General features: G+C 35.7%; 2 protein-coding genes across 2 annotated transcripts; both read right to left on the reverse strand.

The window, feature by feature from the left end:
• Positions 1-519: 519 nt before the first annotated feature.
• LOC135690970 (uncharacterized) lies at positions 520-16,146 on the reverse strand. Its single transcript, XM_065208669.2, has 12 exons — positions 15,942-16,146; positions 13,271-13,373; positions 13,066-13,130; positions 12,409-12,444; positions 11,416-11,514; positions 10,327-10,458; positions 9,133-9,287; positions 8,110-8,164; positions 7,028-7,208; positions 6,047-6,184; positions 4,958-5,648; positions 520-1,517 (listed from the first exon to the last, which is right to left on the reverse strand). Exons 1-12 carry the CDS (start codon positions 16,002-16,004, stop codon positions 1,322-1,324), a joined length of 1,914 nt encoding a protein of 637 aa, XP_065064741.2. The 5' UTR covers positions 16,005-16,146; the 3' UTR covers positions 520-1,321.
• Positions 16,147-18,646: 2,500 nt separating this feature from the next.
• Positions 18,647-27,243, reverse strand: LOC135690761 (partitioning defective protein 6). Its single transcript, XM_065208415.2, has 3 exons — positions 27,045-27,243; positions 26,320-26,545; positions 18,647-22,877 (listed from the first exon to the last, which is right to left on the reverse strand). The coding sequence occupies exons 1-3, from the start codon at positions 27,120-27,122 to the stop codon at positions 22,171-22,173; spliced, it is 1,011 nt and encodes a 336-aa protein (XP_065064487.2). The 5' UTR covers positions 27,123-27,243; the 3' UTR covers positions 18,647-22,170.
• Positions 27,244-27,462: the final 219 nt, after the last annotated feature.

The following is a 27,462-nucleotide window of genomic DNA, read 5'->3' on the forward strand; positions in this document are numbered from 1 at the left end:
AACTCATTTAAGCCCTGTCTTCTCTGCTACAACTTTGTTTAGGCCTACTTCCACTTCCCAAAATAGACATTTTAAAAGGACCATTCCAACACCCCTTCAGAAGCTCTAATAACTGAAACTTTACAACGCTTATCACTTGAGGCAGCAGAATTCAATTTCGTCGTGGAAAAGATTTGTCTCTACAATAGCGATAGCATCCATAACAGAAAAGCAAATTGAAACATCCCCCACTGATGAATCTGCTAGGCATTTGAAATAGTGAAGTGGAAAAATCCCAAATTATGAATTTTTGACGGGGTTCTCAAAAGTACAAATTTTTAACCTTTATGGAGTTGGCAATATCTCATTTTGTAAGTCAAACTTGACGAGGAAACTTGTCGTTTTAGTGGGTCATCTTTTTAGTTCGCAAGGAAGCGTTTCAGTGGGGTCGCTACTACGGGGGGGGGGGGGGGGCGAAGGCTTTCTACTATTCCTTTAGTGAATCGCAGTAAACAAACAGCAGTAACAAAAAATTGAAAATCCTGGCAAATCTCACATACATAATCGTTTTTAAACAACTTTTCCTTAAATAGCTATAAACATAGCTAAATAAAAACAAAATACCTAGTTTAAAAAAACGTTTTTAAGCATTAGAAAAGGTCCAAATATTCTAAGGTGCAATTTGCAGAGAAAATTGCTAGGGAGTTGCAATGGCATGTCTGAAATTACTTGCACGCAGTTACTCTCTTAGATACAAATATCTTCCTAGCCATAACAAAAGTTCTGACTTCAGCAACTTTTTCCAAAGAAAAAGTATTCGACTTTCAAAATACGTCTCAGATGGCAAATAATTTTTTTTTTTCGGCGATAAGGGTGCCATCTAGGCAAAACGTGAACAGATTCTGATGTCTTTTAGGCCCATCAATGTTTGCACCTTTCAGTTTGGGCTCCTAATACACATGCCAGATATTTGTGTAAGAGTAACCGGCGAAGATACGGCGAATAAAGGAATTTAAAAAAACATCTGTGTAACATTACAAAAAACTGAACTCTATCCTCTGAAGCAAGGACTGATTTCGCAGATGGACGATGAAGACAATACCTTCAGGTTGACGAATTTGCTGATACCTTGTACTGACTAAGACTTTTACAGAAGAAAATCTGTTATCCCTAGTAAACCCATCTTCGAAGAACGTGTAAAAGGAATCATATTTATTAATCAATGGCAAAAGAGTATAAGGATGGGTCTAATACCAACTATCACCCTTTTATTATCAAAATACAAACTTGTTGACCCCTAGAATAATCCGATTGACCATCACCCTCTTCGTATATGAACTTGCTACCCAAAGAGCCAATAGTAGCCAGCAAGCAGACCTGCAGTGATCGCTAATGCAATTAGGCTTTTCTTGAACAGCACATTTCTGGCAGCAGCTATTTTCTGCTCTTGCATCTTTCGCTTGATTCTTTCTATTGTTTCAGTAGTCTGCTGGTTCCGTTCGTCACGTCTTTTCCTCTGACGTAGTTCTCTTTCCTCTCTGAAACAGATCATACACATCTGTCAAGAATTATGTCTCTATAAAGGTTTGTTTGAAACTAAAAAATGATGGGGATGTTGATCGCCTTATGAAATGCATACAGTTACTGTCAAAAGTCTTGGAACACTAGCGTCAGTTCTCAAAGGAAAATTCAGACACCCCCCTCTCCCAATAGCAACAATTTTGATTTACGATAGAAGAAGAGAAGATGTTACGGTGTCTGATTTTTCTTGAGGCTTGTGTGATATTTTTCTAAACTGTCAACGTGGTTTTGGGGAGAGAGATGGTTTGGAAGTAGTAGTAATTGGGAAAATAAATGAGAAAATAGAAAAGCAGAGCGCAAAGTGTTGGGTGTTCCTAATAATTTTGTCATTGATTGTAGCTAGAAACTCAACCTGTTTTTTTGCTTAAAAACAAAAAATGATAAATCATAAAGTTGATTTGGAAAATGTTCTCGCCCGATAGTACAATAAATTGTATACTTAAAAACCAGACAAAATATTATTTATGTTGAGTTAATATCCAGCCACAAAATATAACAATAACATACTTTAAGAAATTAAGTTTAATACGTGATAAATTGCTAAGTTGCAATCGGTGGGCTGGCGACCATAAAGCCGTTTAACAAAACAGGAAATACTATCGCAATTTTCATACTCAGAGCAGAGTCCAGAAAACATTACGGTCCCACGGTCATTAACCGGAGGAAGGTTTGAGAAACAATAGAAATTTGGGGAAAGATTTTAGTAAACAGTAATTTTAAAATCGAGATAACTTAGTATGCATTTGTTTCTTCGTTGTTCTTCGGAACAAAATAATAGTTTTTAGGCAACGCCCTTTTACAGCCATTAAATACATCGGTTTTAAATTGTTTTAAATTTTAAATTTTTATCATAGCATGTTCATATCGATTTTATTATTATTCGACATTTAAAACGAAATATTATTCTTGAGCTGTAATGATTTGAATGTTATTGTAGCAAAGTTTTATCGTATGCGATAATTATCATCGACCCAAACACATAATTTTGTTTCGATTTATTGCGTCTGTCACCCCTTATGCCCTAGCCACGCCCTAGCCACACCCGATCAGCGGTGATTGCCTTAAAAACTGGAGGAAGGTTTTTGGGGGAAAAATTTTGACCGGAGCGTGGTAAAGGACCTTTCTGGACTCTTTTGAGAGCTCCTTATACATTAAATGCTAGAGATTAATTTTTCAAGCTTTTTCTTCATTTTGTTCCTACTTTTTTCTTATTATCGTTCTTTCAACCCTAAATACTTAAGACTCTATCGCAGTCTTATAAAATAGTTCTTCACATAGATATATCTACTACACAATCAGATAGCAAATGACTCACTAAAATTAAAAACTACGACCTACAACATAGATCAGAACCATCATACATATACTTAACAAGAAAAATAACTTCTGATAGGGTAACAGCTGAAGACAATCTCCTTATAACTTTGAAATATGGCCAGAAGAAGCAATTCGTGTCGATTTTCATTTTTAAACCAAATACATTCTGCAAACAAACAACAGACTGATTGAAAGGAATGGATAAGGAACAGAATTTCAAAATGGCTACCAGGAACATGGTTGCAGGCATCTTATAATCCTCGACAGCAGTCATCTTTCAGATATCTGCCAGATTCACGGTCTATATACTAGATGTCCAAAAAATACGAAACTACAGAATTAACAGATTCTCAAAAATTTCATGTCTGTTGACATACGCAAATACTGTCAAAAACTCTATTATGGCCCTTCTCTACAAAGTTCCCTATCTACAAAGCCCCCTCTCAACAAAGCCCTCATTCTACAAACCCCTCCTTTTACGTCATAAATTTGAAATAACTCAACCCTTGATTTAGATCCAACCTTGATGATGCTGATGAGGATGAGGACCGTATCATATATTAATTCTTCATTAAAACATGATTTAAAACAATTACTGCTATCTTTTATAGATGTGAAGCAGCTTTAACGCAAAAAATGTTCATAATATCTATCTTGAACCCTTGAACTATTACAAAAGCCTTCTCTAGAAAATTTAACTAGAACGTGAGAGAGTAAGTAAGCCCTTCGCAGAGGCCTCACAGTACAGCTAATGTTTCATGGGCCGTAAAACTCCATAGCAAAGCGTTGGCATACAAAAACGTACAAAACAGGCGAAGGAAAAGTGGCTGGAAACCGTACTAAAACATGATGGAAATGTAAGAGCAACGGCTCATTCGCCTCGGCAAGACATGCTCTTGTCAAAAGGAGTCTTGTTTTGGACAACAGAGCCCGTTCCACAGAAAATTGGGATGCGGAAAAGGAGGTAAATCGAGGGGTTTTAGTTAAGACTATCACTATCTTAGTTCCTTATTTTATCTTGGTGTAATGCATTAACATAAGGCAATGGATTTACATGTTAAGATTTTATGAGAAGCTGGACCAAAAATGTCATTCGGAGAATAGTCTCGATACGTAGTGGATCGTTATAACTTTATCAGTATTGTTGCGAGAGTAAAACGAAAACAAACAACAAAGCTGTATTTATAGCTAGTTAACAAAACATCATGTAGGATAAAAATTGGATTTCGTAAGGGGAAATGTGGATATTGTAAGGGAAATTACGTTATTTTTAGGGGAAAAGAAGGAGAAAGCTTGTCGTGTTCGTAGGGGAGAGTAAATTTGAGAGTGCACTGTAAGGTAAACCATAGCTTCTGCATTGCTGCGATTTCTAACAACTATAGATTGGGTCCTGTCACATCTAAAGATGTTCAGTCAAGATATACACAATGAAGAAACTTTGTTTCACTGAAAACAGCTGTCCACACGGTTAAAAGGCATTGTAAAAACCGTGACAAAAGAAGGCAGATTGGAACCTATTGACATTGCAGGTGATACAGTATTTGTATTTTTGTATTTGTATTTGTTTCTACCTAGCATCCGAAGGTAGTTTTTAGGACACTGGGAAGCTATGCTTATCGAGCAGTGTCCTGGTCCTTCCTCTCGATGTGACCATACCTCGTGATTCCTACGCCTGGAATTACAGAGAACTGATGACTCTTCTCACTCTGGGTGAAAGTTTGGCTATGCCAGGGACTCGAACCACGGACCCTTGGGTCTGTAGTCAGGGCCTCTAACAACTGGGCCATCTTCGCACTAGGATAGGCAAAGGTTCGTTTTGTTGATTTAAAAAAATCAGAAAAGGCTGTAAATAACTAAAAAAGGTTATATATGTCATTGCCGCTTAAGTATTTATTAGATCTATTTTATGTGTAAATTTTACCTTTTATATGTATTTCCATCTTTAATTTTGTAGTAGGCAATAATTAGCTGTAAATACGCCCTACCTTTATTAGCAGCCTACTGTAAAAAATTGGTAGTAATAATAATGATGATGATAATAAGAACTGCTAATTAAATGAAAATAGCAACAAAGTGTTACCTTGCCTTGTCTTCCTCTTCTCTGCTGCTACTTGCTTGAGGTATCTCTTTGACTGTAGAAGTATCCTCAGAAGTCTCTTTTGAAGAATCACCCACTTCTCTCAATGGCCTACTTTCAGGCTCATTATGATCCCCTACATTGGGTCCACCCTTCGACCCTTGGTGAAGTCCTTCATTAAGTCTTGCATGAGACCCCTGTTTTATTTCAAGTTCACTAGAAATCAATGTTTGTTTTTCAGTAGTCTTCTTCGACTTGCTTATCGAGTCCTCTTCATCTTCTTCAGTGAACACAGAAAGAAGTTTCTCCGTTTTCGAACAACCACTGTCCGTTGCTTTAGTTCCTTCTCCGGCGTTTGATTCTGGTTCTGTTTCGTGATCTGATGAGCTGCCTTTAGCTTCATCCGGCAATGGCGGCAACGGTTTATTCAATGGAACAGGTGGCACTGGAATGCTACTCTCAAAAGTTTCAGTCTCTTCATCATCAGTTCCATATGTCTCTAAAGTGTTATCCTTAATTTCATCCCCCGCCTCTTTTCCTGACACTTGTTCATTTGATATTTCATCTTCCTCTTCATCCGTTTCGTAAAGCTCTACAACTTCCTCCTCGCCGCTTTCTTCTTCTTCTGACCCAGATAAATCTAGAACTTCCTCCTCACTGCCATCTTCTTCTGAAGACTCGTCTACAACGCCATCTTTGACAAAAATAGCGATATTATTTGAGTACATGTACGTGTAACTTTCAATTAAAGTCAAAAGAACTTAAAATACTCGATAGAATCAACTGAAAACACATGCAAAAAGCTGGTACACAAGGCCGTGAAAATAAGAATTTCTTCTTTCGAACCATTAAGGGAGAAAATTCAAAGTCCAGCCATGAACGGGCTCCTTAAATCAAAGTTAGCGGTGGACCTAAAACAGATAAAAGCGCACCAAAGCTTTGTTTCCAAAAAATCAAGTTATTTTCTGACTGTTGTAAATTTCGTAGGTAAATAACCTTTCAAGAATGCACCACATATCCGAGCAAAATAATGCCCTTGAAAGCCCCCTCGAAAAATGGCAGGAGTCGGAAAACAATTTTTAGTAAGCATACCTTGCAGGTTTTTTACCATTTTCTGCTGCTTCTCAGACTCTTCTGCTGCCGTCGTTGGGACATTTTCAAACCGTCTTGGCGGTTTCCTGGGCGGAATTGGCGGGGGTTCATCATCCTCTACCTTGCGTTTATGTGAAGCTAAAGAAAAATTTAAACAGATTTGTCGCTCAACATCCACTAGGAGATGATTTTCACGAGGAGAATTTCGCAGCGAACTGGTGGTGAAAGTTCTCCTCGTGGAAATTGCTTTATTATGGAAATTACAGATACTATACTTACATCGTGATGCTTCAGAAACCTACTCAAATAATTCAAGGCCACCAAATAAAGACAAAGGTCTTACCATTTTGTGCATTTTGAATGCTACTTATGAATAAACACCAGTTAATACAGGATAGTTTATCAACAAAACATTACTTACGTTATCAAGGACGTCGGAAACAAGAGAAATCAGAGCTACGTGCAAAATTTAGAAAATGTCCCTTGAAAATTCTCTTTAGGATTATTCAACTGTTACGTAACCCCCCTTTTAGGCAAAATTTTGACCCCCCCCCCCCTTGTAACAGGACATAACATAACTCGTAACTCACTCAACATCCGTTACGTAACAAAATTTAGCCACAAAATTTGAATAAAATCTACACACTCATGAAATTAACTAATAGGTAACAATATTGATTTACTTCTGAAAAAATAATAAAAAAACACACTTTCGAAGCCGCTTAAGAAGAGGCTCTCGAACTTTCGTTTGAAGTTCAAATGATCAAAACAAAGTAAATTTTTCAAGAATAAAATCTAAATTGCGATACGGTTTTAATCCGCTGGTGGTATTTGGTTTTACTGAGTAAGTTAAATAAAATTAAATTCTGCTCACCGAGAGGAACCTTCGTTGAAGATGACTAAAATCATAACAAAAGTTAAATTCCTAAAACAATATATTATATAATCAACAATATATTCTCACTGCTATAATGAACTCACCCCCGGTTTCCTGCTCCTCAAATTTGAAAACCTCCGGATACATCCGGGCAATTCCCTGGATAATTGCCAGGTACGAAAATCTTAACTGCTCGGGCGTTTGCACAAGGCCTACTCTATATCGTCGTAAATGAAGGAGAAGATTCTTGACGTCAATCAAATCCGGTTTACCATCTTGCTCTGCCTGTTTATAAAAGAAATAAATGAATATAGTCCAATGTACTTTATACAGATGAGTTCTACCAAGTTGTACCCAGGATAGATCGGACTTTCAATAAGTCGGACTGATTTTCAATTTCCATTGGATACCACTATTTTATTCAAGTCAAAAGTCGTACCCTGGATGGGTCGGACTTTCACTAAGTCGGACTTATTTTCAATTTCCATTGGATACCACTATTTTATTCAAGTCAAAAGTCGTACCCTGGATGGGTCGGACTTTCACTAAGTCGGACTTATTTTCAATTTCCATTGGATAACCCTATTTTATTCAAGTCAAAAGTCGTACCCTGGATGGGTCGGACTTTCACTAAGTCGGACTTATTTTCAATTTCCATTGGATACCCCTATTTTATTCAAGTCAAAAGTCGTACCCTGGGTGGGTCGGACATTCTGAAGGTCCGAATAAACGAGATGCAACTGTATTATCACAATCAAAATATTATCATACCTATAGGCAAATGCCAGGTGATCACATTAAGCGTAAAACATGTAGCAACCTAAAGTAGCGTCCGTTCCTTTCTATACCCCAAAAGCATGTACAGCTCTAACTTTACGGAATCGAGCATTTCATGACAGAGAAGTGAATATTTTGACTTCATATATGAAAATATAAATCATAAATATATATAATAACCCTATAAAATATTATGTAAAACAAACCAAGTTTTCAAAAGAAAATGTCGGAATAAAATTCTGTTTTCAAGTTGCCAGATAAATATCAAAAGCGCTTCAGTGTTTCTTCCAGCCAATACATGTCGAAGAAAATGGCTGGTGGACGGAATAGGTTTACATAAATTTCTGAAGATGTACAGTATATTATGGGGTTAGAGGGCAAAATTAAAGATATAGGTTTCTATACATACTTTTAACAACGCAGTATCCACTAAACAAAAAGTTCCAGATCGCCCAATACCAGCACTGGAAAAAGACAAGAACACTTTTGAAACACAAATTCTCAAAACCTAACATATATATATATCTAGTGGCAAAGCAGTTAATTTGCGTACAAAATAATCCCCAAACAAAGCCGATCAGTCATCGTCATGAAATGACCCCCCCCCCCCCCCCTGGCGCTTTGTTATGTTTATGCTAAACAAAAGAGAACATCAATTTGACAACAAATCTAAAGCAAAATTTATTTGATGGACGCTTATAATCAAATTAGAAATAAGGGACAGTTATCAACTGCGCGCACTAAAGCCCTATCTCAAGAGAGAAAAAGTCTTGCGAAATTCCAAGAAAAGATAGGCCTATGGCAAACGGTTCGGCGCTTCGGTATGGGGCAACAGGGTGCTATTCGCAATGCAACGTATTCAAGACAAACGGTTTTCTGCCCTGATATTTCCAGGTTATTATCAGCACTTTCCTATTGCACTCTTTGTACAATCTTTTCTAACCCAACTATTATCTTAACATCTTATCTTATCTTACCTATGTTTTCACTACCCCCTAATATATATTCTTACATCTCGTCTTATGCTCTAGGTCGTATTCCTACTGCGTTTCATACACTAATACAATAAAATAACAACATTGTACAAGAATGAAATATTAGTACGACGTTCCGAGAATAACTCTTTATCAGGAATTGCGAAGAGTTAAATTCGTACTTATCATTCATTCCTGTAAAAAGTCGTTACTTTATTACTCGAAGTACAACACGCTCAATTCAACTGATTATCGATGCGTTACATAAACTGTAGTTAATCTTTCCAATATACTCTTCGATTCTCTTTTTAACCGTTACTCCTCCAATTCTTAACTTATAAAGAGCTGTACTCGAGACATCGAAATTATATTTAATTTCCTTATGTATATACAATAGTGATCTACTCTTTACTAGCTTTATCAGAAAAATAAAAAAAATAATGATGATTCCTTTCTACCTGCAATGAATAACAGGAGGTCCCACATCCGGGTCAAAAACACCAGAATCTCGAATGTCGTACAGAAACTCTAAAAACGTTTCAGGAGTTGAAGGGACACCAAAATCAGGCCACAGCATAAAATGAAATTGCTTTATGCTTCGAGACTTGCCACTCTGGAAAACAAATGTTAATTTTGCTGTGAATTTTACAAGAAAGAGAATTAAACAAAACCACGGCATAAATCAAGTAAAAAGTAGATATTCTTGCATCTTTAAAAAAACTTCAAATAAAATCTAAATTTCACTGAAATATAACTTTTTTCAAGAGCCTAACAATTTGAAGATCTAAATCAAACACAAAAATTGTTGAACAAAGGGAAAAAATTCAGTCACGTAGAAGCATTTTCCTCTTGGCGATTTGTTAATTGATAAAACGTAGATGAAATTACAGTAGATAAACAGATTTTAAAGAAAAGATGTTTTTAAGCAATTAAGCCAAATTTCCCAGGTAATTTCCTTTCTTATTTGCGTGGAAATCATTGAAAGCTAATAAAAAATTCTGAAAAAATCTTGTTATTTAAAAGCGATGCCTAATTCCAATATCTTCAACAGGTTCTTAAATCAATATGTAGACTGACTGATTTTTAGAAAAAATAGTTCAAGCAATCTTTTTGTGGTACAAAACTTGAAAATGGCTTTGCAAAAAGCAAACATTTAGTAAGCTAAAGCTTTTCGTCTGACACTCTTCAGAGTTTAAAACGTCAGAACATAGATCAAAAACTCTACGCTAGGAAATATATATACCCATTTGTGGATCGAAATAGGCCAATCAGAAAACACGAGCACATGTTGAGGTTGACGAATCAGTGCCGATCCACAACTGGGTATAAATATTTCCTAGCATAGAGTTTCCGGTCTTTGTTCTGACATTTTAAACCCTGAAGAGTGTCAGACGAAAAGCTTTAGTTTACTAAATGTTTGCTTTCTTCAAAGCCAAAAAAGAGTTTCAAGTTAATCTATATGATTTAACTTATCAGGTCTCATGCAAAGTTCAGAAGGTAAGGACTATTAGATCACTCTTGTGCTGTAGCTGGATGCCTGTTTCCACTGTAGGTAGACCTACGCACACTAGTTTAAACCTCATAACATAGAAAATACTCAGTTAAGGGACCAGTGACGCCTAGGTACCTTGAAACAAATAAGTAATCATTACCGGAGTATGTTCGAGCTGTAAGTCCCTGACTACATAAGCTGATTCTGACCGTTCAGAGAGATTTTTTACTGTGTAATCACCATACTCAATAACCTCATCCTCTCCCATGGGCCAATATGGATGACACTTTACCTGCAAAAAAGAAAGAGTCTGGCAATTTAAATACGATCAAATGTCTATCTTGTTGCATAAAGTGTAAAAGTTTCTTTATCAGCATGAGGAGGGAGAGTGTTTATTTCACCAACAGGTTCCAGGGTATAAGTGCCATTTCTACCCCCCTGTAACCGATGGTATCTATAATCATGAATATAATTTCCAAGATTTTACAAATTCTTTTGCTTACAGCTACTGGCAAATAAAGGTGTTAAACTATTCCTAAGTTGAAAAAAGGCCCCTGCAACCGCCCCTGTTGCCTTTTGATAAGAGGGGAAGAGTGGCCAAAGTGCACTTTTCATAGAAGCGCATTTAATACCGGCCACTTGTAATTATCAAAAGACTCTTATTTGTGACGACACTTCTCAAAACTTGTAAAGAAATTTCTTATGCCAAAAGTTAGCCGATTTTTAAGACATCTACAGAAGATTGAATCAAAATGAGAGTTAGAAAAGAATTTTCGGTAGCTGGGAATTATTTGTCAAATGCCCTTTTATGCAAGCCTTCTCCCTTTGCCCCTTGATCGTTCCGGCGTCCCTGGTCCCGTCATGACGGTCCTCCAATAAAAACCAATTTACAGTTGTGTGTAGACTCAGTTGAGGCACTTATTTGCAGGAGGGGAGTCTTATTAAATTTTTTATCATTTACAAGGTTGTTAATTCGAGATGAGCGCTCAATTGATTTATATATGGTATTGTTCAGTGTTTCACAAGAACTTCATGCACTATAAGGCTCTATGTGGGAAACATTTGATTGTTGGTCACAACTTCATATCTACTAGAAACTGGTAGTACCCATAGTGGAAATTGAAAAATATTTGAAAAGTTTGTTGAGACTCAAAGAATCCGCAATTTTCAAAACAAAAAATCTTAAATACCAACCGGAAATATTTTAAGGCTTCAAGAAAAATGCTCAAACAACAAACAAGAAACTTACAGCATTTTTTTCAATAACCTTGTTAAGCATGATAACTGCTCCACTATTCTGCTCCCATGCCATTTGCCAGAAGTGCCCACAGGTATCAGGCAAGGGACCCTGAAGGTGAAATGAACAGTGACAGCATTGTACTTAAACAATAAAGGGAAAAAACGATTTTGATTAATTACGCATTAAGCACCTTAATGTTCCAAATTCAAAATGTAGCATCTGGTTTCATGAGGCGGTTATTTCCCTTATGTAAAAAGGTTAAGTATAAAATAACATTTATATTTACTTGCTATATATATATATATATAATATATGAACATTTAAATATATCTATACAGTATATGTATATATATAAATATTCCTTTGAGACTTGATTCATTTCACTCTTCAATCTCATTCATATATGCATCCACTAACATAAAGCAACTTGTTCACAAAATCTGTCAATCGACTAATAACCAATAAAGAATTGGCTGCAACTTTGATGGATCAGAACACAAAATATTTTCATAGGCAAGTGGCACTGATTGGGCGCCCTCGACAGTCATGTGCTTGCATTTCTGATTGGCAAATTTCGATCCGCAACGTGGTATATTTCCTAGCATAGAGTTTCGACCTATGTTCTGACGTTTTAAACTCTGAAGAGTGTCAGACAAAAAGCTTTAGTTTACTTAAATGTTTACTTTTCTCAAAGCCATTTTCAAGTTATGTACAATCAAAAGATTGTTTACAAGATATTTTTCCAAAAGTGGATTTATATAAAAAGAGAAATCCGAGACACTGCTAAAATAGAAAGTTATATTCTAGATCCAATGTTTGTGATACAAGATAATAAAATCTTTGACGATGAACCAGCTAGCAATGTTGTGTCAAGATCTAGCTGAAGAACTTGACTGACACACACAATTTTGCAACTGTTCAAAAGATAGTGCACTGACAGTTGATAAGTTGATATCAAATACCCAAGTTTTCTAAGGTCAATCAAAACATTGAAAAAAATACCTGTGTCAAAATATACTTTCTGCCAATTTCATCAACCTGAAAAAATGAAGTTGTATAAAAAACAATTAATCTTTGTTGAAAACTCTATAATGATGAGATGGGACTAAAACAAAGGGTTTATTCAGAGTTCAAATACTTTAGGGTTAATAAATCTTGGGCAAATAAAGAGCTAAAAAAGAGTTCAATTCAGCAGGAGAGATACGTGCCAAATATAGAAAAAGAGCATATGGTTGTTGAGATTGCCTAAATAGGCAAGCAGCACTAATTGGGCAACCTCAACAATCATGTGCTCCTGTTTCTGAATGGCCTAGTTTGATCCACAACTGGGTATATGCTTACTAGCGTAGAGTTTTCAGTCTGTGTTTGACATTTTATACTCTGAAGAGTATCAAACAAAAATCTTTATTAACATGTTTCAAAATGTTTGCTTTTTTCAAAGCCACAAATTAATTTGCATGTTATTGTAACTTTGGAATAGAAACAGTTGTCCTTAAGGTGAATCTGGACAAGTAATGGTATCTCCACAAGAAAAACTTCATCACAATTAAAAGTCTTATCAGAGATAATTTTCTTTGAAAAATGATAAAAAATAGCAACACCAATGGTTTCTTTAGTTTTTAGCACATTTAGTTTCCAAAAGTCATAATTTCAACAAACCTCAACAAGATTTCCATTTATGTAGTTTGTATTTCCAGCTTCAAGCTCAACCCTTGAGTGGTCATCTGAAAAATGAGAGACCATAAAATGTGAATGCAATGGGTGACTTGACTAAGTGTTTAATTAAGAGCATACATAAAGTAATTGCTTGTAGACAGACTGACTAATAAGCAAGAATGCTGACTTATAAGCAAAAACAACATACATGGCAGGACATCTCTGTATCTGTTCAAATTCCTATGCTCTGGTTGTCTAGCTGCTTTCAAGGTGAAGTTTTCTACAACTTTTCTGGTCTCCAAATTCAATACCTTCAAGAAAAAAAGATAAAATCAATGCCAAAAAATCTTGTTCATTGTATCAAATTTAGTTGGAGACTAAGAGTCAATCAACATATTCCTATAGAAAAATTACTTTGATTAAAACTAAAAGAAAAAGGAGAGGCATGTGTTATTCAAATTCATGTATTTCATTCACTGGATAAAGTATATAATAAGTTAATATAATATTATGAAAATTAACTGTTATGTAATGCTATAGAATTAAAGTCTACATCAATAAGTAAATCAAAGGTTTGCAGGTAGTTTAACAGAAAAAAGCTGTTGAATACATGGCAGAACTTTTAAGAACTATAAGCATAACTAAAAATAATATCATCTTAAAGATGGATGTGGAAAGGTTAGTCAGGGCCTTACTGAGCTTCTAACCCATGATCTAGAAAACATCATCTTCTCAAGATGAACAAATTTAGACTGAGCGATTTCTTATAAGCACTGGCAAGAAGGACTTCTTTGGGACGAAAAATCATCAACATTGGTACAGCTGTTGGCAGTGCTTTTCTATCTAATATTTTGCAGTCTTGTGAGACACCAATGGTCAGCCAAAATTTTATACAGTTTTTCCTTTAAAACACTTGGGAGCAGTACAAGGTCAGCAGCAATGTCAATATTGACTATCAACTCTTTTAATATAGATTTGGTTTTGGCACTGCCAATTTAAAAGCTGACCTGGTTACACTCAGGGTCAGCTTTTCTGTGCCAACCTGATTATTTTTCATGATCTGTGCCAACCTGATATGCCAAAATATGATTCAAAAATTGATTAAGAAGAGTTTTTTCTTTTCCTTGGAGTATTTTGTCAAAAGATCATCAGTTCTTCAAAATGTAATTGGCTATTTCTATAAGCCTTAAAAAATCAATCACTCATTTTGAGTAAAATAGTTGTTGAGCATCCAGCTCTATATTTGTACCACATTTTTGTGGATAACAACAATGAAGATGATCTTTATGAGGTTCCTACTTCAACTGTTTCAAACGCTTCCAGGGCCTCTAGCATTGGTTTATTATAACTCCTAAGTCCCTTAAAACACAGAGTGGAGTCAAACAAAAATGTCTTGCATTAAGCCGTAGTCTTGTCCATTATGCTATAATCAGTGTCTAAAAGTTTTGTATGTATGGGTAGCTAGAGGTCCCAGGCCCACATGCAATATCTGTGGGCTTTTCATATTCCTGAAGCAGACAAAAATGTCACAGCCAGGCCCCTGAGCCCATGGAAAAACCTAAATTCACACAGGATTGCACTGATTTTAAAACAAAAAAAGATTTTTCTGTTCAAGGTTGATTTATGTGTAAGTGTCAATTCTGGGGAAAGGGTTATATTGATTGAAATCGAGAAAAAGTTTCTAAGATTGAATCTCCCTCCCCTTCCACTGTAGTAGGCTTGATGTAACCTCATCATAATAGTTTAACCTCATAATCATATGTGTCTAAGTCATATAGTTTTTTGTGTTAAGATCAGTCAATTGCTAATCTCACACACGAGTCAGATGTTATTCTTTAAGTCATCTTTCATTCTCAAGTATCTAGATTACTTTAGAGTTATAGGACACAATATATTCTGTAAAAACACTTAAGATTGCATAGCATACTCAAGTTTATGCTACAAATGCAGAGGTCAGTTATTTTTTTGTTTCTATTGCTATTTCTTCAATTGTCCCTCTATTCTTGGAAGCACTAGACTGATGTGAAATGCTGATAGATTCTACTGTAAAAAACAATGACTTGGTATTTTTGAAGCAAATATTAGTTTTACTTTCATTTTCAATGGTCTTCCATATTCAATTGAAGGACAAAGTCTAATACCTCCTTACCCTCATCTTCCATTGTTTGTATCTATATTTAGGTTGCAAGAAATTTTATGTAAGGCTGACAGCAAAGCACCTCGAAAATCCAAAGAAAACATGAATTCCCAACACTGCCTGTGTCACCGGTAAATGTCCAGCAAGGATTGATTTAAAGCTCGTAACCACTAAATGAAATACATTGACAGTGAACTTTCAACACAAAATTGGTAACAAATATGTCATTTGGCGACATGTAATGTAATGCTCACTTGCTTTGTATGGTATTGATGTATGGAATATTTGATTAATTCAAAGAATAAAAACAAAACGGAGAGACCTTATTGACAAAATCATACAGTCGCGTCAAAACACAGTGTAAACACATTATCAATGTTATAACAAAAACATTAATAGTGCGAGCAAGGCACAACTCCCTTAATCGATTTATACTTTTCACAAAACGCAACTTATTTGCAAATAAGAAATTTATGTTTGTGTGTGAGACTTTATACTTTTTCCGCAACCAAAAATTGTACAATATGAGCGACGCTGAACTTTAACCTGCCAAATACACCCTAAAAATTTAGGATTTTAAATATAGACACTAACTTAGGAGGCATTGTGTAATTTTTCCAGCTCTGCATAGGCATTAGAACAAGGATTCATTCATACCGCGACTTTTTACTAAAGGATATTGGGATGCAGGCAGATGCTAGGCCGATAGGAAAAACGGTGTTTAAAATGGTTCAACCCGTACCTGAAATGTGTAATTCCATCTTGCACTCCTGTCAAGTTTCTGAACTTCCTCGACAAGGAACATTTTCAGTTTTTCAAAGTAACTCTCCTTTTGTTCCTTATTCCATCAGCATATTGCAGTCAATGCACAGTAAGCACAAAATCTTTGAAAACACAAATTCCATTTGAGTTTTTACGATGCCTCTGCATCCGTATGAGGCATATACTTCATGTAAAGATGAACAAAGATGCTGGAAATTGACCCAGGGGGGGGGGCATACATTCGTGGAGTCGTGATGGTTCTGATGAAGAGGAGTGGTTTGAAATAAATGTTGCATATAAAATAGATTCTGTATCAATAGAAGGTTAAAACAAGTTATTTTTTCGATAATGGATTTTAGACATTAAAAATAGCTTTATGAAAGAAAACGAATGCCAAAAGGCCTACAAAGCCATATAAACATACTGAATTTCTCAATTCATCTCACACCTTCGATCTCATTGGAGCATTTTTCATTATTTGAAGTCCTGCATCAGCAACCTACATTCAGATGTGCAGTGCTATGAAAAAAAGGGAGCCCTGTCAAAGTGATTCTCAATAAAAACAATAGCGATGATTATGAAAGGGTTACTATTACAATCATTTCATATTTTTTACGAAGCGGACGTTTTGCTAGTGTTGCTATAAGGTTTGGCTATTTATAAATATCGTCACGTTGTGATGCCATTATAAACACACAAAATGCGATAATAGTTTGGGCAAGTCATTTTTGCAGCTTCATTGTCAATCATTGCTTTTGTAGAAATTCAGCATCACGCAACGAGAAGAAATTGTCAAATGCGATCAAAATAAATCACTTAACCACGTGTCATTACTATCATCAAATGAACTAACAAACGAACAAACCGACAAGAAAATGACAAAGTTAAATTACGAAAATAAGGCTACCGTACAAAAAACAGCTTATAAAATTGACAGCACGGCAGACAATAGCAACTATTCATTGCTGTTGTAAAATTCATTGCTGTTTTTCCAATTTTTTCGCTGTGCTACTTTCCACTTTGCCAAACCTGAATGAAGTATATCTGGAGCATAGGCTACCTTGCATTGGTTACTATACCCCCTGCCCCCCAAAATACTTGTTCTTAAAAGCCTTCCTCAAAATCATTGGATAGACTAAAGTATTTACAACGAGGTTTCTCGCCTAAGTATTAAATTAAATAAAGTATAATGGGCTAGCTAAGCCTTATCATTCGCCTCCTTAAGTACCAGAAATAAGCCAGATTTATGGCTGTCGGGTATTGGCGGGCCCTCATACAAAGGCGTAACAGGCCACATCCTGCGGTGCAAGCGTTTTCGACGTTTTCAATTATTCTAGCATTTTCAAACACAAGGTTTAAAGGCCCTTATGTCACAAAATAGCCCCAATCATGCAGATTGCGATACTACCATAAAAATTGGAAACTTTTCTAACCTGAAAAAAAAATAAAAATCAGACCCTAATTATACTTAATTAGTCAAGTAAGAATCGATTTCAAGCAGGCGTGTTTCGAATTTTATTCAGCATATTGAGCTACATTCCTGCACCGAATTTCAGATTTGTCGCGCCCTTTGTAGCATAGTCAAGTCCTTGCCCCTGGAACTTGGCTCCGGTATCTATCAAGTGAGGCTATTAATAGTGCCTTAGAAAACTGGAAACTTGGCTACAATGCAACAAGCTTTCCCTGAATAATGCAAAAACCCGTTCTGTGCTGATTTCTCCCAAGCAGAAACACAACATTATCAAAAGTGAAAATAAAGACTTGGTTCCGAAAATTCATGATAATGAGCTTGAAGCAGTTAAAAGACAAAATACCTTGGTGTACGAATTAACTGCTCCTTGGATTGGAAAGAACGAACCAAGGCATTATCTAGCAAGGTCTCGAGGGCAGTTGGCTTTATGAGACATATCTTTTCTCCTGAAAGAAACATTGCAAGCTCTTTACACAGGTGTTGTGGAGCCCCCCCCCCACCCCCCTCGAATAAGCCCTCATCCAAAAATATCAAAAAAGGAATAAGCCTCCAGGGGGCTAATTCGAGGATTTACGGTAGTTTTAAGAAAACTATTTAGAAACTGTTTTCTTTCGTTTTTGTTATAAATTTTTAACATTATTGTATATAAGTTTCGAATATTGTAAATAGGGTTTTATAGCTTAATTTAATTAATAGCTTTTATTTCGTATCTTCTGCAGGTAATGTTTTTATCGGAGGGCCCCTTGAAAATTAATTTGTTGAAGGGCAGCCCTCCTTAAAAGAATTAACCATGAAAAATATAAAAATATATCCACAAAGCCTCTTTATTTCCACAATATATGCAAAGATAGATAATTTATACATTATGACTTTCTGCGTAAGGTAGAAAACGAAGTTTAAAAACTTTAGCATTTCTGGATTTTCGTAATTTTTCAAAACATTTACCCTTGGCCGACAAAAAGGGCACCCCCTTGTAATCGCCCATGAGGGGATATTGAAGAGCTGGGATTGATTTTCAGTCGGTAAAAATAGTGCGGGATTACAAGTGAAGGGCGAATACTACAAAGGGGAGTATCACAGAAGCGGGATTATTACAGTAAATAAGGTATCTGGTAAACTGCGCCTACAAATAAATTTTTCTCCTCCGTAGAGACTGCACGCAGGCTGCCTCAAACAAATAGGCAGAAGACAATCTTGAAATTAAAAAAGCAAACTTCAAAATGAAATCCCAAATTTTCTTATCCAAAATACATAACTTACATCGGTTTTTAAACGCTTTACATACACATTTCATTATCTTTTACGCCAACAGTAATTTCTTAGGGTCAAAGTATCCCACTTGCGATATCACATTACTACATTAACATGTGATCAAAAATGTTTCAACAATCGTATCGAGGTATTTGCTCTTAAAAGTGTATCGAATTTATCAAAGCTACATACGTGTAATATGGGGTGGGGAAGATATGTAGAAATTGTCCTGATCCTCAATCGATTCAAAACCTTTAGTTTATCCAAGCAAGAATGCTCCTTGAGGGTTTTTTGAAGGACTAAGTGCCCAAAACAGTCAGGGTCTATCTTAAAAATTCAATTTTTGAGAAGCCTGTTTCATTTTCTCGAACAAAATTTGTGACTAGCGGGTACCGAGAGAAGTTGAAAGCCTGAAACTTGTCAGATGGAAAGTAATTGGTACCCAGCGTTGTATTTAGGGGGATGTGAAATATTCAAAGAAGGGATACGGAAGGGCACAATTTCCAGAGAGAAACTGCTGCGGAGATTATGATAAAAGGTGGCCGTTAATTAAGAATGGATTAAGGTGCGATCGCATCCCAGCATGCCTTGCCACATTGCCAATGAATAATTGCCATTCAGCAAGATAGCAAGATGAGCGTATCCGGGCTATTATTATAAAACTATGAATAAAATTCATTGAACGTAACTCCTAAGTATTACAAAAACCTTGAGCCATGTCAATTACATTAAAAATAAATCATGCTGGCTGTTGAGATAAAATTGGGCTACCTTAGATCGGCAGACTTAATGTTCATAATCTCTAACTGAACTGATAGGGTTATAAAACGTTAAACAGTATTGTGAGTAACTAGACTTTAATGGCTAAAGACATAGTGAAGCAACCACCTCTCGAAAACTTTAGAATTATCTATATCAGGCGGCAGTTGAAAACCTAAGATTACGTTTCACTAAGGCATACAACCTATTGAAAGCTCTTAAAAGAGCAATTGCCAACATAAACCCTTACCGTACGTAACATTACATTGCACGAATTTGTTTCCTTTTTCACTTTTATAAGAATCTATACTTGTAGAGGACTTCAAAGTACAAAGATACTAGTCCACTCCATGTTTCCAACTGCACGTATGCACTTTTCAACAAGGGGGAAGGAACGTTGTTGCAGTTCGAGTATGCTAATAGTCTTGGATTTTGGAATCATTAAAAATGTAAACAAACTGCTCATTCTTAATGCAATGTGGCTTTTGTTGGGAAGGGCTTAAGATCCAAACAAAACTAGGAATAACTTTAAAGACAGGCCTAGCGGAGGGTAAAGGGGGGGGGGGCGAAACTAAATAAAGAATAGACGTATCTAAAATGGAGATCCATCTATGACACTGGCTGTTTTACCAATTAACTTTTTTTGAGGTTAGCTTTAATTTCATTCAGTTCAGTTTTGTTGGCAATACAGTCAAAGGTCATACCCCAAGGCGCCTTCACGATTCTGTTTGTGGGTGTTACAGCCCCTTTTTATCGTTTTTAAATATCATTCCTCATTTCATACCAATACACGCTCTTTTTTTATAAAAACCATTTTATAAGGAACCTACATGTAGAAGGCCAAAATATTAAAAGAACTTGTACTACTAAAAACGAAATCCCTAAGGAACTTTTCGATTTGAAAAATGTTTATAACTGCGAGCATCAAGAACTAAAAAGCTGGTTCCATTCACTTGCAGCCAATACTCGCATAGATTGTTTGCTATTCGTGTGTCAAGTGCTTCATTGAGTAGTTTCATCATATGCTGTCTCGCCCCTCTCTCTATTACGCGCTAAGGCTTATTTTAGTCAAAACAAATTAAGGAACAATTAAGGAACTTTGGTACTACAATTTGACGATTTGAGGTCTACGAATAAGGAAATTTTGGAACTAGGCCTTAAGGTAGGTTCCTTATAAAAAAACGTGTAATGATCGTCTGGCAGTCTTATGGTGCTACTTGATGAATCCAACACTGAATTTCAACCGGTTTCCGTTTACTCAATATATATTTTGATCATATCAACAACGCGGGTGGTGACGTAAAGAGCAGCTGACGTCATTGGAAAGAAAATGCAACGTCTGATATTGCAAGGAACTGAAAGGTCGAAAATTGCCATGGGAAAGAGGCTCTTGAGATCACGTTCGCCTGGCTGGTGTAACAAGGGCAACATTATTTTATCTATGTTAACTAACTACCACGTAAGACAAAATTTTGATCACAAAATGTTTCCTCTTTATATTCTTTTATTTACTCAAATACAATGCCGGCATTGAATATAGAAACAGTATTGAAAATTGCAGATGACGAGAAGTTCGTGAGTGCCCTTCGCCGGGATGCTGGTAATTACAAATATAGTTGGTTTCCTAGGATAACACATGTAACATTAATAGAAATATTAATGCTTTTATCCAATTCGGTGCCATTTAGAATAAGAATGTTGATCGTTAACGGTCAACGATTTCTTTTAAAAGCCTATAAAAGTATTTTATCGTTAAGGGTAGCATACCGTTTATAAAAAATCTAACGAGTCATTCTGAGCTGTGGTCGAAAGAGCAACATAAAAAGTTCTCATTCAGAATCAGAACGATTAAAGAGAGACTAAATATTTAAAGAGAGACTGGGGCCGCTTACACGGTACAAACAATATGCATAGGCCCTGAGGATTTTCTTCTGAATGTTTGGACAACTTTTATTGCAAAGTGTGCAAGGTGGATAATAGTCCATCTAGGAATTCGCGACGCCATGACACAAGTGGGGAAAACCGCAATAGCTATAATGGCGGCCTATATCATCAAGATTTGTAAATTCCTATGTATCTGAACCAAGTTCCATTGTTAATTAACGATTTTCAGATTTTATTTCTTAGTATTTTTCTGTTAAAAATTGGAAGAGCAGCCTCTAGCCATCTTGAATTTTTTGCTGGTTTGTCCTAACTGAGGGATTGGAACTAGCTATAGAACAAAAGAATTCCATCATGGCGTCGCGAACTCCGAGATGGTCTTTGGCAGGCTAAGTTAAGGTTATTGGGAAAACCATCCTGAAAAAACATTTACCCATTAACTAAAGGCAATAATTTGTTAGGAATGACGAGAACGTTTCAATGTATACATACCTTTCAAATATTGATTTCTAACAACGTACAGGAACTTTAATATCATCTTTAGGTAAAAACAGATCTCGAAATCTAGCTGCCTATATGCCGAAAAACTAGAACCTAAAAACACACGATATTTTACAAAACCTACAAAATTTTTTTACATATATTGAAGCATGAAACAACTGAATTAGCAGCCGAATGTTGCTGTTGCCATGGAGCTACTTTCACGACGGCAAATATGTGCGTTACACTACGAAAAGGCAGAGTTCATACAGAACGTCCTGTAGAGCTACTGCGTTGCCCAAATATTTGCATAGCACCAAAATAAACCCAGGCTAGTCTAAAGTCGCATAAAAAGGTTGAGCTGTAACTAAACGTGAACAACACCATCAGAAATTACAGGGTGTTCTTCGTCGTCACTATCTGGTAATGGTTCGCTAGTATGCTCGACGAAGCCACTTTGCCTCGATGGAGGAGCATACTTTCCGTTAGAAGATGGTTTCATGTTAGGAGGCATAGAATTAGTGGTGGTTACACGACGTGATACACCATTGTTCGGCTGTGACTTCAAACTGCTTGATTTCGTTGGAATCTCGTTCACTGGTTTGACAGTAATTATCAAATTGTGACTATTGGCAACCATCATATCCGTCACCTGGTCGAGGCTCTTATTTGTGACCTCGATACCATTTACCTCAAGAACCTCGTCGTTCACTGACAGAAGTCCGGTACTATCAGCTAAACCTCCAGGGATAAGGCGAGATATGAAAATACCTGGCACCTTCTCGATGCCACTTGAAGTGACCCGTATGCTTGTGCCATCACGAATGTAGAACCCCAATGGTTTATCCGAATTATGCTTGCATAGTCGGACACGCCGGACAGTTTCGGGTAGAATATCGACATCGATAATTGCTGAAACGCGTCGAAAATCTTGTGGGACACCAATAGCGAGCTTAGCCATGTTAACGGGTGGCGCAGCAGCATTTGTTAGGGTCCCAACTCCGAATGTGCTGAAGACACTCTTTCGCTTGGACTCCCGTGGCAACGTGCCATTTATAAATCCTTCCGCGTCGCCTAAATAAAACAAGATGTAGCTTAGAGAATATCACATCAATATTTGTTAAATTATAAAATGCGTTTACAACAGGGAAAACATTGTATCATATGAAACGATCCACGTTTATGCTATAAAGATTAATTACGGCGATGGGACGCTTGAAATTAACCGAAAGGAACAGGGCACCTCTAATTGAAAATACTTGCATAAAACCGACTTTGAAAACGCGAAGAAAAAATTCGAGTGCCATCTGGTTGGCTAAATAAAAATCTGATTTTAGTGATTGTTAGCTTAACAATACCTGTATTCAAGTTTAAAAGTTTGTTAAAAACATTGAAAATCGTGATAAATCGTTTGACGAGAGATAGAACTCCGTGACCTAAAGGACTTGATAGACCTTTAAAAAGGACGATTATAAACGAGCTTAAAGGCCAAAGCACATCATCAAAAATCTCAAGCAAATTACTACTAAGTACAGAAAACGTAGAAACGATCAAGGTTCTTGGAAATAGATACACTGAGCAAAAACATGCGGAGCCTAACGTTTCTTAGAAATAAGAATGAGCAAGAAAAAAATTTGCCTGGCTGCATTTCACTTAATCCTAACAAGTTGGTCGACGAGGGTTTTGGTTTCACAACACATAAAAATCCACAAAGAGTAGAGTGGTGGTATATTGTAAGATCAAGTTTAAGTCAAGAATTTTATGGATGCTTCTTTTCTTATCAGAGTTGCTTGGCACAAATTTATTCATCAGCTTTGAATGTTAGTTGCATAACTTACTTTCATGTCACAACTCAAAAATAACAACGGAAAAGGACTAACTACATTAATCGTTTTTCAAATTCTCATTTTTAAATTTTTGTTAAATATAAGAATTATTTTGTAAAATACAATTGAATCACTAAACCAACAAAAGTCCCTTATAAAAGCTTTTTGAGCATTTCATGTCACAACTCAAAAAACATTTAGCTTAATTTAAAATGCTCATCAGCTATCAAAAAACATCATTTAAAAAGAAAATTCACGCGCATTTCATCAAGTTAAATTTCTAGAAGAAACTTTTCAATACTATATTCTTATGTTTACATGCAGTAAAATGGGTCTTTGATTGCAGCAGCACATGTTTTTGAAATCAACAACAAAGAGGTAAAGCAATAAAAGCTTGGATTAAAGGGGATTATAACATTTAGGTTTCACTATAGCTTGAGAACCAATTGCATGTAGGATTTTAAGTAGGCCATGAAAAGTAAAGAAATATGTTACTTATTCAGATCAATTTTTGACTATATATAAATCTTATGTTCTGTTCAAAAAATCATATCCAGCTGTCATTTATCAAAGCATGTTCAAGATTATCATTTTAAAAATTTCACTTTGGTTCTTACTGATGCCATAACAAGTTTTGCAGCAAGAACAACACACAATATGCTTGTTGACTTTTGCCAAAAAACACCAACATAACTCAATGGCAAGACATAAAACCAAAGGAAACAGCAAAACTTTTAAGGAGATTATATTACAACTCTTACTAATCTATAATACTACATGTGTGTTCTAGTACTCTGAAAATACAGGCAAAGAAATGCCGGTAAGAAAATGGGACTTCAAAGATGCTAGCTAAAGCATACATTTCTTATTTATATACTTACATCTACATTTTGATGCTAAATATAAACTAAACTAAACTAAACTAAACTAAACTAAACTAAACTAAACTAAACTAAACTAAACTAAACTAAACTAAACTAAACTAAACTAAACTAAACTAAACTAAACTAAACTAAACTAAACTAAACTAAACTAAACAAAACTAAACTAAACTAAACTAAACTAAACAAGCTTTCTGCAAAATTTCAATTTCACATCACCCAGAGTTGGCTCTTTCAAAAGATTAGTGTATATAGCGCTATACTAGACCCATACTGCTCAATTCATGAAAAACTTTAACAAACAATTTCAGCAAAGAAACTTATTTTATTGTTTAGAGCATATTTCTAAAGTCAAAACCACAAAAGTTTCATAACTGTGATTAATTTTGGTGATAAAAGACTATGAATTTTTCCACTTGTATCTATGGAGATTTTAAAAGTTCTATGACCTTACAATTCCTGGAGCATATCATTTTAGGAATTTGATTTCTACATTAAACGTGTTTAGTGACTAAAGAAATAAGTACCAGTTTGAAATTATAAAGGAAATACAGAAACCTGAGGCTGATCAGAAACCATGAAAAATAATATAACTAGGAATATAAATAATGACGTTATCAAGAAGCCCGCTACGCTCAAAACCACAGGTTTTCTTGATAACAGGCTGTGCTGGAAATGTCATAAATTGGCTTTTTCTTAATTCCTAGTACAAATTTACATAGATTCTTAGTTATATACAATCATATTGTACTGCACACAAGCTAGTATATTCAATGAAAAATAACACCGTAATAATTCAACAGCAGATTTTTTGATTTTGTCTAATTCAAGAAGGCAACATTAAGTAACTGATATGAAAAGTGAATGGTCTCTCCATTGTGAAGATGTCTCAAAGGGATCAAGAAAACAATAAAAAAGTTTCTGACTCGTAGCTAATGCAGACATTGTGATGTAGACAATATCAGGATATTCCTACTTTGTGAAACCTGATCCTTATTCTGAGGACAAATATATACTTGTTGATCTTTCCAATAATCCACACTTTAATAATAAAAGCCAAGCAACAGATCTAAAATCTTTGCAGTTATAGGCACAAAATATTTATCAAGCCTGGAATTTTAAAATTATTTTGCAAAATTAAATTGTGTTCCATTTTTCCACCCAGCAGAAAAACTGCATTTTCACAAAGCTTTCCTTATTTGTACACTGAAGCAAATTAACTTTCTCAATCAAAAATAATAATTTTTTTTTCATCTGCAAAAACTTGATCAAATGATGCCCTGCTTCCTGTTTACAAGTCAGTTGATTTCCCTATCTTTAACCAAACAAGAACAATCACTTCAGAGGATCCACAAGAATGAACTGTTGTTTATTCAGGTACTGCATTGAATACTCTACATTGTCTGAAAACAATAGGATCACTTGGCAAGTTCTGAAGTAGAGGCCATCATAATGAAAAAATATACCCATTACACTTATCCAAATTCTTGTGGGATTTAATACTGAATCTTGCAATGGTGGTGAGGAAGTTAACTATCTTGAAGGAAATAGAAGATTTCCTGTAACTTTCCTTTTGCCTAGTTCAGTTAAAATAACAAATAAAAATTAAACAGAAAGTTTAAAATAGTGTGGATTTTAGTAATTAAACACTTGAAAAAATAAATACAACGAACAAATCGTTTTTGAAAATTAAAGAGAGGTAGAAGTTAAGATCCTTTGAAGGTCCTTAAGTCGATGACTTCCTCTCCACTGGGCTTGAATTGTCTCTTAAAAAGAACACAATTATCAAAAAAGAATGTCTAAACGTACCTGCTCTTTGCAAAAATAATCGGAGCATTGGCTGGGCAGTATTCAAAGCATGAAGGCAATTTTCATTATTATTTATCGGCAAAACATCGCCATGAAGGGGTTCCTTGTACCATATGGTAAACGGTACTTCATACAAACGATGGACCGTTTGGACAAGGTCAAAGAAATCTCCATATGTTGAAATTTTCCCTCGTTTAATTGCAAACCGCCTGAATTCCGCCTCAAACTGTGAAAAGAAAAAAGAGAATCGAATTATGATTGTAAACAGTAAGACGTAAGCGATGTGAGTGATTGCTGTGCCGGGTGTTTTGAAAACAGCTACAATGTTGTCAAATTTTGAAGCAAATAAGCAGTTGGATGTAATGATTTACATGACATTCAAATAACACATTCATTGCAGTACTTTTATTATTTACCCATGTGTGATTGGGTTGCTATTGAATGCAAGAAAGTGCAGCTAGTCTGGAAAACCTCAAAGTCAATTAAATCTATGCAATGTCGTGCCACAAGGTGGACTCAACAAGGCGGGTGCGAAGAATATGTGATCTTCTTCTTTCTATGTGGAAATATGACTAAAAATGCCAAAGCAGGCGTCAGATATTACAACCATACTAATATTGTGCACGGCCTAGACAATTACTTTAAACCCTTAGAAATACACTCAAGAGAGGTATGTCACTTTAGTAATAATATATTTAGGCCGCTGTGTATATCTGACTACATACCTTAGATTTAACTTCGATAACCGACAAATCCGATTGTGTAAATGTTTTCTTTCTGTTCGACATGTTCTTGACTGTCATTGAACGTCTTTTTCCAGTCTTATACCTTCAAAAGAAAAGCAAACCCTCAATTCACAGCTCCTAAACAAACTCCTACGCCATTTTGAGCATTCGATTTGTGTGAGACAAAATCACCTTCCGTGGTTCTTTTGTTTAGAATAAAACCCGGAATCGCAACGCTTTTGCTTACGGGATCAGTGTCGTATTCGGCAGACTGGAATATCGTCTTAATCAAAGAACAGATCAGTAGCTTTCCATGTTCAGCAATCTTCTAAAGTATATTTTACAGACCGAGAATTCTTTTCCAATGACAACAAACCACATTCATGAATCATTGACACTTGGGTGACGAGCCTTTGAC

The sequence above is a fragment of the Rhopilema esculentum genome, chromosome 4, assembly GCF_057945365.1.
Source record: "Rhopilema esculentum isolate cy_ngs chromosome 4, ASM5794536v1, whole genome shotgun sequence".
NCBI lineage: Eukaryota > Metazoa > Cnidaria > Scyphozoa > Rhizostomeae > Rhizostomatidae > Rhopilema > Rhopilema esculentum.